Source organism: Macaca nemestrina, chromosome 17 (assembly GCF_043159975.1).
Source record: "Macaca nemestrina isolate mMacNem1 chromosome 17, mMacNem.hap1, whole genome shotgun sequence".
Lineage (NCBI taxonomy): Eukaryota > Metazoa > Chordata > Mammalia > Primates > Cercopithecidae > Macaca > Macaca nemestrina.
Genome location: NC_092141.1, coordinates 90,198,195 through 90,208,381, shown reverse-complemented (window position 1 = coordinate 90,208,381; position 10,187 = coordinate 90,198,195). Strand labels below are relative to the sequence as shown.

Genomic DNA, 10,187 nt, shown 5'->3' with positions numbered 1-10,187 from the left:
TGAGATTCCATCTCGAAACAGAAAAGAAGTAAAAATAGCTTGGCAGTTTCCTTTTTTTTTCTTTCCTTTTTTCCTTTTTTTTTTTTTTTTTTTTGAGACAGAGTCTTGCTCTGTCGCTCAGGCTGGAGTGCAGTGGTGATCTCCGCTCACTGCAATCTCCACCTCCCAGGTTCAAGCGATTCTCCTGCCTCATCCTCCCGAGTAGCTGGGACTCCAGGTGGACGCCACCAGGCACGGGCAATTTTTTTGGATTTTTACTAGAGATGAGTTTTTGCCATGTTGGCTAGGCTGGTCTCGAATTCCTGACCTCAGGTGATCCGCCCACCTCAGCGTCGCAAGGTTCTAGAATTACAGGCGTGACCCACCGCGCCCGGCAGGCAGTTTCTTATAAACTATCATATGATCCAGCAACCCCACTGCTGGGTATTTACACAAGAGAAATGAAAAGTTGTGTCCACACAGAAACCGATGAGTGAGTGTTTATGGCAGCGTCATTCATACTTGCCAAGCACCAGGAACAATCTCTGCGTCCTTTATTTGATGAATAAAATAAGCAAATGTGGTTGACACTGGTTACAGGATACCACTCAGCAATAAACAGGAACCAGCATGAATCTCAAAATGGAAGTGGTAGAAGCCAGACCCACAGGCTACGCGCTGCGTGACATCCCTTTTGTGTAACATTCTGGAAAAGGCCGCCTCTAGGGATGGAGAACAGAGAGAACTGAGCAGCCGCCACCAGCGGTCAGCAGGCGCGGGATCCGGAGGGAGAATGTTCTGTAACTAAGTTACACAACTCCACTGCGCACCAAAAAATGTGGATTTTACTGTATATAAATCAAACTTTGTATTTTATAGAGCACTGGACTTTTTAAAAAGCGGGGGCAGGGGAGACCAGTGTGCTGTGACTTTTAGGGGAAGGATGGTTTCCCTGGAGAGGACACGGGCGGGATCCCCAGGGCTTCCGGAGGGAGGGGAGTCACAGAGCTGCTACGCACGGGGCGCAGCGTTAAAACTTTGGAGAAGGAAGAAAAACAACAAAGCAGAGCGAAGGGAAGGAGGTAGGGAGGTTAGCAAGGCGCCCACACGCCCTCGCGGTCGTACTGGGTAAGGAGGGGAGGCGCGCACGCGGGTGGGGACAGGACGGCCTAGGACAGCAGGGAAGCCCGGGGCCGCGGGAGTGCAGCGGCCTGGGGGAGTCGGGAGCGAAGCCGGGGCCCGGGGGTCCTCGTGCCCTCCCTGGTGTCTCCTTCCCAGGCCCTGCGTGCCCCGCCCACACCTGCCTTTCCCCGCCCACATCTGCCACGCCCCACTCGCCCGTCACACCCCCACTTCACGCCCCGCCCACAACCACTGGGCCCCCGGTCAGCTCCGCCCACCGCCCTCGGCCCCCCGCCCCCTACATGACCCTCCCCTTTCCAGCCGCGTCCAATCGGCCGCCCGCCGCCGTCGCGTCCCTCAGCTCTCCGCCGCTCCTCCCACGCTTGAACTTCGCGAAGGACAGCCGAGCGGCCCAATGAGTTCCCGGGACGGCCTGAGCGGGAGCGTGAAGGGCCAATCCGGAGTCGGCGCGCGCAGGAAAGGCGGGCCAGCGTGACGGGCTGGGGAGGCGGTGCCAGGCTGGTTGCTAGCTGCCGCCGCCGCTCACCCCGGCCCCCCGGCAGCTTCATTGTCACCGGGCCTCTGGGCAGTGTTGGGGTGGCCGGGCGCCAGGTCGCCGACCCGAGCTTTGGGCGCGACTGGTTCCGCATCACTCCCCGCCGGCCGAATCTGCAGGCCCCGCGCGCCAGGCCGGCTTCGCGGCTGCGCCCCCAGCCCGCGCAGGTGAGGGGGCCCGGGCAAGGGATGGGGTTGCAGGGCGCGCGGAGGTTGGGGGGGGTCCGGAGCCCGCGCAGGTGGGAGGTCTTGGTCAAGTGGTGAAGTGATGGGGATCCGGGGCACGCACAGGTGAGGGGGGATCTGGTGCCCGCGCAATTGAGGGAGGGGTCCGGGGGAAGTGAGGGGAGGGGGATCCAGGGTGCCCACAGGTGAGGGGGGTCCGGGGCCCGCGCAGGTGAGGAGAGGCTCGTGCCTGAGGGTGTGGGTCCCCACCTCCACCCCCTCCACCTCCCTCCACTGCCCTCCGGTCCCCAGGACAACATGGAGTCCAGTCCTGGCATCTCTGGCCCGGCTGCCTTAAGCCCTAGGGGGACTGGGGAGATGGGAGCTGCCCCGTGGACAAGTGGAGGGCTCTGCTCTGCGCATGGGCTCTGGTCTCGCTGTCCAGGGTCAGGGTCAGGGTCAGGGTCAGGGTCAACCCACCCTGGGGACCAGGTCTGGGCTCTGGTCATCACTCCCCGCCCCTTCAGGTCCTGGGAGGGATACAGTTTTATCCAAGATGTAGTGGCCTCCCAGGCCTCCCTTCTTCTGGCCTGGAGGTTTCCGTGGAGAGGCCGTGTTCGCCATCCCAGAGCCGCTTGCGTGTGGGGCTGGGAGAGCAGAGCCCTGGGCTCCAGGGTCTTGCATGGGTCCAGCCAAGGGTGGACAGTGCCCTGCAGGAGGAGGGTGTTAAGTTCCATCCGCCCAATCAGAAGTGCATAACTGAGGACTTGGGCCTGGTCAGTGGCAGGGTCAGCCTCTAGGGGGTAGGGGTATCCACCTCTCCGTGGAAGGGACCTTGGGGGACCTGCTGTGGGGCGCTGGGCTGAAGGAAGCCCAGGGTGACCTCGGGCGATAGGTTGGGTGCCTGCTGGCCCACTGGAGGCCACCGTGGCAGGGAAGTAATTCTCAACGTTGGTCCCTGGCGCCAGCCTCTCCCGTTCATCTACTAGTTCAGCTGAGCGCCTTCCCCTGCTGGTGCTGGGGTTGCACTGGAGCCAACTGTGTACAGCCACAGGAAGGGAGTCAGAGCCGGATGGGGAGTGAAGAGTGATGGGTGCTCAGGGAAGGCCTCTGAGTGCAGGGAGGGAGTGTCCTGAGACCTAGAGGCAGGGGACTGGCCGGGGCCAAGCTGGCTGAGTTTGAGGAGCACCAGGGAGGCAGTGTTGGCTAAAGCCACAACAAAGGGGCACAGCAGGGGAGCTGATGAGGTCACTGAGAATACAGGGTCAGATCTTGCAGGAGCTGGATGTGAGGTTTTTATTCTCTGTGCCTAGGAAGCTGTTGCAGGGTTTTTGGTAGGGGCACATGCACGAGCTGAGACCCGTTCAGAAAGATCAGCTGAGGTGCCGTGTGGGGATGGGCTGGGGGCTGGCAGTGTTTGCTCTGAGAAGTTCCAAAGTAAGGAAGCCAGCATCCCCAGGCTTATCCCCTCTATCGTCAGAACACCCGTCCCCTGCTGGAATAACACGTTATCCAGTGAGTGCTCGCCCAGTGCAGCCTTGAGGCCTTGAGACCAGCATCTCGTCTGGACCTCACAAAACCGCCACTTTTTTTTTTTTTTTTTTTTGGAGTCTCGCTCTGTTGCCCAGGCTGGAGTGCAGTGGCATGATCTTGGCTCACTGCAAACTCCACCTGCCAGTTACAAGCAATTCCCCTGCCTCAGCCTCCAGAGTAGCTGGGATTATAGGTACCTGCCACCACGCCCAGCTAATTTTTTGAATTTTTTAGTAGAGGTGAGGTTTCATCATGTTGCTTAGGCTGGTCTTGAACTCCTGAGCTCAGGCAATCCGCCTGCCTTGGCCTCCCAAAGTGTGGGGATTACAGGAGTGAGCCGCTGTGCCCTGCCAACATGCAACCCCTTTTTAAAATGTGTATTTTACAGAGACAGGCGTGGTGGCTCATGCCGGTAATCCCAGCACTTTGGGAGGCCGAGGCAGGTGAATGACTTGAGGTCAGGAGTTCGAGACCAGCCTGTCCAACATGGCAAAACCCTGTCTCTACTGAAAACACAAAAATTAGCAGGTGTGGTGGTGGGCACCTGTAATCCCAGCTGCTTGGGAGGCTGAGGCAGGAGAATCACTTGAACCTGGGAGGCAGAGGTGGCAGTGAGCCGAGATTGTGCCACTGCACTCCAGCCTGGGTAACAAGAACGATATTCCGTTTCAAAAAAAAAAAAATCAAATGTCCGTTTTATAGAGGAGACTGGGGCTCGGGCAGTGACTTTCTCAGAATCACGGTGTGGGGTAGATGGCAGAACCCGGCTCACATCGACAATGGCCTGTGGCCCGGGCTCCCCCTGGGGTGCTGCTGGTGCTGCAAGGCACCCACGGGCCTTGCCTTCACCACCTACCTGTCCATTGTCTGGGGCCCTTCTGGACGTTGGGCTCAGAACAGCTCCCTTGTGTTCCTCCACCGGCCAGAGGGCTACATAGGTTGTGACAGGCCTTCCCGGGAAGCTTGGTGGCCAGTGGACCTGGGTGTCCTGGGCCAGCTGAGGCTGGGCTGGAGGCGGTGGGTGCAGGGGACTGTAGTTTCCGCACCCACAGCATCTCATTGAAGCTCTTGCTTCCCCGCTCAGGACCTGCCTTGTCCACCATGAAAGGCACCCGGGCCATCAGCAGCGCCCCGGAGTGCAGCCCGGCAGGTGTGGACCTGAGTCTGACAGGTCTCCCTCCGCCTGTGTCCCGGCGCCCTGGCAGTGCCGCCACCACCAAGCCCATCGTCCGCTCTGTCTCCGTGGTCACAGGCAGTGAGCAGAAGAGGAAGGCGCTGGTGAGTACTGTGGCCTAGGGGTCCGGGCCCCTGCCTCCTGGAGGGCTGTTGTTCGATTGGCATCTGACCCCTGGGTCCAGCTCTACATGTGAACAAGTGCCTCACATCTGGACATGTTGGAGCCTTGTGGCTGTTCCGGGGGCAGGTGGGACTTGAGTCTTACAGGCGTGGATGCTGAATCACTAGAAGGTCAAGCCAGAGCCTGGATTCTTTCAGCACCAGCCCCAGGCCTCCTGTGCCACCGCCCTTTGGATTCGTTTGAATCCTCAAGAAATGGGGTTGGCTGGGCTCGGTGGCTCACACCTGTAATCCCAGCACTTTGAGAGGCCAAGGCAGGCGAATGACCTGAGGTTGGCAGTTCAAGACCAGCCTGACCAAGATGGTGAAACTCCGTCTCTACTAAAGATATAAAAAAAAATTTGCGGGGCATGGTGGCGCATGCCTGTAATCCCAGCTACTCCGGAGGCTGAGGCAGGAGATTTGCTTGAACCCGGGGGGCAGAGGTTGTGGTGAGCCGAGATCGAGCCATTGCACTCCAGCCTGGCGACAGAGTGAGACGCCATATCAAAAAAAAAAAAAAAAAGAAAGAAAGAAATGGGGTTGACCTGGGGGGAGGGTGATGAGCTCCTGGTGGTCTTGGAGAAACCTAGACGGGCGTGTGGGTGTGTGGGCAGCAAGACAGCTGTGGGAGTTTCGGGGTGAGAACTGCCTTTCCTGCCCACCTCTGGGAGTGGGGAGGAGGGTGACCGGTTCCCAGATGGGGGCTGTGAGAGGCAGGCTGGGCCTGCTGCACCCTAGTAGGTGTCTGCCAGGCCCAGTCTTCAGAGCAAGGGGGGAATCGAGCGGCTCTGTAGGGGTTGGGGCAGAGCCTGACCAGAGTCTCGCCTGAGCTTCCTGAACAGCAAGGGCCTGGGAGCCTTGGCTTCGATGAGGCAGCAGGTCTGGGGCTCCCTGCCTGAGGTCCCTGCAGGGCAACACAGCAGGGCAGAGAGAAGGCTCGTGGGGTCTGGAGGGCAGTCGAGGCTTCCCACAGGAACCCCTGGTGTGTCCAGGCCAGGGTTCCACTGTGAATAAAAGGCTTGGACCTTCCCCTCCTTGAAAAAGTTATTCCTATGTCTGCCCTAAGCTAGAGGTGGGCAGGGTGGGGCCCGCCAGATGCCTAGCCGAGTTCCAGGGTAAGGGCAACTGGGCCAGGAGCCGGCCCTTGGACCAAGTAGGTTCCCAAAGGCTGGGGCCGGCAGGGCGGGGACCCAGGATGTCCTGATGTGTCAGTGTGGCCAGCAGGTTGTCTCAAGATTTGGTGCGTCTCTAGACATTTACAGACATAAGCTGTAAAAATAAAAGTATGCTGCACTGTTTTAGCAGAGGGGTAACCAACTTGGGCTAGAGCCATCTCTGAGCCCTCTGCCTCTCCTGTCCGCATCCCTGCTTCTGCGTCACTGACCCCCTCACCCACCTGCCTTGGCCCCTCCGTTTCTAAAGCCCTAGGTTCATGGCACCTGGGGCAAGGAAGACGCACTTGAAATCGCAGATTTGGGCTGGGCGCGGTGGCTCAAGCCTGTAATCCCAGCACTTTGGGAGGCTGAGGCGGGCGGATCACAAGGTCAGGAGATCGAGACCATCCTGGCTAACACGGTGAAACCCCGTCTCTACTAAAAATACAAAAAACTGGCCGGGCAAGGTGGCGGGCGCCTGTAGTCCCAGCTACTCGGGAGGCTGAGGCAGGAGAATGGCGTAAACCCAGGAGGCGGAGCTTGCAGTGAGCCGAGATCGCGCAACTGCACTCCAGCCTGGGGGACAGAGCAAGACTCCGTCTCAAAAAAAAAAAAAAAAAAAAAATGGTGAAACCCTGTCTCTACTGAAAATACACAAATTAGCTGGGCGTGGTGGCGTGCACCCTTAATCCCAGCTACTCGGGAGACTGAGACAGGAGAGTTGCTTGAACCTGGGAGGCGGAGGCTGCAGTGAGCCGAGATCACGCCGCTGCACTCCAGCCTGGGCCAAAGAGCCAGACTCTGTCTCAAAAAAAAGAAAGGCCGGGCGCGGTGGCTCACGTCTGTAATCCCAGCACTTTGGGAGGCCGAGACGGGCGGATCACGAGGTCAGGAGATCGAGATCATCCTGGCTGACACGGTGAAACCCCGTCTCTACTAAAAATACAAAAAATGAGCCGGGCATGGTGGCGGGCGCCTGTAGTCCCAGCTACTGGGGAGGCTGAGGCAGGAGAATGGCGTGCACCCGGGAGGCGGAGCTTGCAGTGAGCCGAGATCCCGCCACTGCACTCCAGCCTGGGCGACAGAGCGAGACTCCGTCTCAAAAAAAAAAAAAGAAAGAAAGAAAGAAAGAAAGAAATTGCAGCTCTGTTGTTGTGTGGAGACAGTGTTGTAAAAGTTTCTGGGTTTTCTAGATGGTCATTCGGTGGCATGGACAGGCTCTATCCACGGCCGACCCGGGCACCTAACCACACTCCCAGCCTTTCTGCTGAGAATTGTACTGTTGCTGAATAGAGGTTCAAAGCCACAGCGAGCGCTAATCATATTGATCCCTCCTTTCCTGGGCTGGCACCATCGCCCGCTCCTGCAGTGTTGAGTGGCGACTGCTGACAGTCCCCTCGTTCATGGAATGTTCCAGCTGTTCACTTCAATTCTTTGAGCCCCTCGCTCGATCCAAGACGCCCCACCCCTGCATGCCTGTCTGCCTTCTGTCGGGCACATGGTGGGAGCTCAGGAACTGCTGGTGGAAGAGGGACCCCCCGCCAGTGTGTGACGTGGCCTCGGGGGTTTCTGTTGTGCCCGGTCCCCGTCCTCTCGGCCACCTGCCCTGCTACGACTCAGTCTCATTGGGATTCCTGGAGAGCGTTTGTTTTGGCCAGGCATGGCATCACACCTGTACCAGGCGGCACGCGATTCTCTTCCTCCTGGTGTTTGGGGGTGGGGTAGGGTGCTGTCCCCTGGTTCGGAGACCTTCTCAGTGGCCATTGGCCTGGGGTTTCCACTCTACCCCTTGTCTCTAAAGATTTTCCTGGGTCCAGGGCCTGCTGTCCTGGGATTCCCCATCCAGGATGTAACTGCAGTTCTTGCCAGTCTTCTGGCTCAAGAAATGTCGGTGCCAGACTGTAGAGGGTCCCTCATCCTTGCTCGAGCTGTATGCCCACCTGATCCTCTAGCCCCCTAGATCATTATTCTCTCTGGTTCCCTTCCCCGTAAAGAAAAGAGATCTTTAAATCCCAAGAGCACAAGCTCACTGGGGAACAGACATCACTGCACACGTGTCCCGGCCATGGGGGCCGCCTGCCCCTCCCTGGGCGATGATGCCCCCTCCTTCTTGCAGGTGGAGTTTAGGGTTTTTGGCCCGTGACTGGATTTACCATCTGAGCTTGAGTGGCCTTTGCACCGTGGTGTCCGTCAGTGAGCGGAAGCCCCTTTGCCCCTCCCCTGACATCCCTCTTGGAGGCTGTGAAACGGTCCCCAGGAACATCGAGACAAGATGAAGGGCCCCCGTAATCCATGGCCCTGATGCAATGACTGGTGCCATCGGTGGGATGATTTCAAAACTCCGACCTGTGTTTTTTGAATAGGTCATTCACACGCACCGTTTGGGAAAAGGGAGCTCATTGAGCAGCGAGCCTGTCCTGCCCGATCTTGCGGGCCTCTCGTAGGCGGCCACCGTTCCGCTTCTCCTGCACCCACCCGTGCTCTGGGCACACAGGCATCAGTGATGCTGGAGATATATTGGAACAAGTGCCGTATCAGTCAGCTGCATGGGGCTCCTGCATTCTCTTTTTTTTTTCTTTTTAAGACAGGGGCTTGCTCTGTCACCCAGGCTGGAGTGCAGTGGGGCAACCACAGCTTACTGCAGCCTCCACCTCCTGGACACAAGTGATCCTCTCACCTCAGCATCCTGAGCAGCATGGATTACAGGTGCTCACCACCCTGCCCAGCTCATTTTTCAATGTCTTTTTTTTTTTTTTTTTTGAGACAGACTTTTGCTCTTTTTGTCCTGGCTGGAGTGCATTGGTGAGATCTCGTCTCGCTGCAGCCTCCGCCTCCCGAGTTCAAGGGATTCTCCACCCTCAGATTCCCAAGTAGCTGGGATTACAGGCGTGCGCCACCATGCCTGGCTAATTTTGTATTTTTAGTAGAGATGGAGTTTTGCCATGTGTTGGTCAGGCTGGTCTTGAACTCCTGACCTTAGGTGATCCTCCCACCTCAGCCTCCCAAAGTGCTGGGATTACAGGTATGAGCCACTGCACCTGGCCTACTAATTTTTAATCTTTTTGTAGGGACAGGAGTCTCATTAGGTTGCTGGTCCTCAACCCCTGGGCTGAAGTAATCCTCCCACCTCGGCCTCCCAAAGTGCTGGGATTACGGGCGTGGGCCACCGCACCCGGCCCTGCTCCCGCTTTCTTTCCGTTGTTTTGTAGCAGCTGACAACAGTTCGTCAGATGATGCACCAGAGCGTCACCCAGCGGTCCTCTGGATTTTCCTTGTCATGGTACCAAGAGTGGCGCAGCAATACCCTTGTGTCTGTGCCATTTTGCATACGTGTCAATATGCCTGCAGAATAAACCCTGAAGGATAATTACTGGGTCAGAGCATAAGTCCATTTCAAATTTTGAAAGAGGGGCCAGGTGCGGTGGCTCATGCCTGTAATCCCAGCGCTTTGGGAGGCCAAGGCGGGCAGATCGCTTGAGGTCAGGAGTTGGAGACCAGCCTGGCCAACATGGTGAAACCTCGTCTGTACTAAAAATACAAAAATTAGCCAGACGTGGTGGTGGGCGCCTGTGATCCCAGCTACACAGGAGGCTGAGGCATGAGAACTGATTGAACCTGGAAGCTGGAGGTTGCAGTGAGCCAAGATCGCACCACCACACTCTAGCCTGGGTGACAGCGAGACTCCATTTCAAAAAAAAATAAATAAATAAAATAAATTTGAAAGGGGGCTGGGAGTGGTGGTCAATATCTGTAATCCCAGCACTTTGCATGGCTGAGATGAGAGGATCACTTGAGGCCAGGAGTTTGAGACCAGCCTGGGCAACATAGTGAGACCCCTGTCTCTTCAAAAAGATCAAAAAATTAGCAGAGTGTGGTGGTGCATGCCTGTAGTCCCAGCGACATGGGAGGCTGGGGCAGGAGGATGGCTTGAGCCCAGAAAGTTTGAGGCTGTAGTGAGCTATGGTCGCGCCACTGCACTCCAGCCTGGGTGACAGAGCGAGACTCCGTCTCAAAACAAAATTTTTTTTGATAAGCATTGCCAAGTTCCTCTCCATAAAGATCGTTGCCCCAAGTCACACTTGCGTCACAGGGTGCCACGGTGCCTGCTCCCTCGTGCTCTGCCTGGCACACGTGCAGCACACTTTTTGGTCTTTACAGGTTCAATATGTAACAAAAGATATCTGACTGTACTACTTTTTAGTTTTTTACTTTTTACTTTTTATTTTGTTTTTTTCTTTTTCTTTTTTGAGATGAAGTTTCACTCTTGTACCCCAGGCTGGAGTGCAATGGTGCGATCTCAGCTCACAGCAATCTCCGTCTCCCGGATTCAAGCAATTCTCC

At 57.0% G+C, this 10,187-nt stretch overlaps 1 protein-coding gene across 3 annotated transcripts in view; it reads left to right on the top strand.

Annotated features, from left to right (window-relative positions):
• The first annotated feature begins 1,609 nt into the window (after window positions 1-1,609).
• Window positions 1,610-10,187, top strand: part of LOC105469388 (centrosomal protein 131) — a 38,003-nt gene continuing 29,425 nt past the window's right edge. For 2 of the 3 annotated variants that reach the window (XM_071081804.1, XM_071081803.1), the window contains exons 1-2: window positions 1,610-1,824; window positions 4,439-4,632. In XM_071081804.1, coding sequence (XP_070937905.1) covers window positions 4,456-4,632 — 177 coding nt within the window. In that variant the 5' untranslated portion in view covers window positions 1,610-1,824; window positions 4,439-4,455. The remainder of the gene's footprint in view (window positions 1,825-4,438; window positions 4,633-10,187) is intronic. The other variant, XM_071081802.1, reaches the window with a different exon arrangement.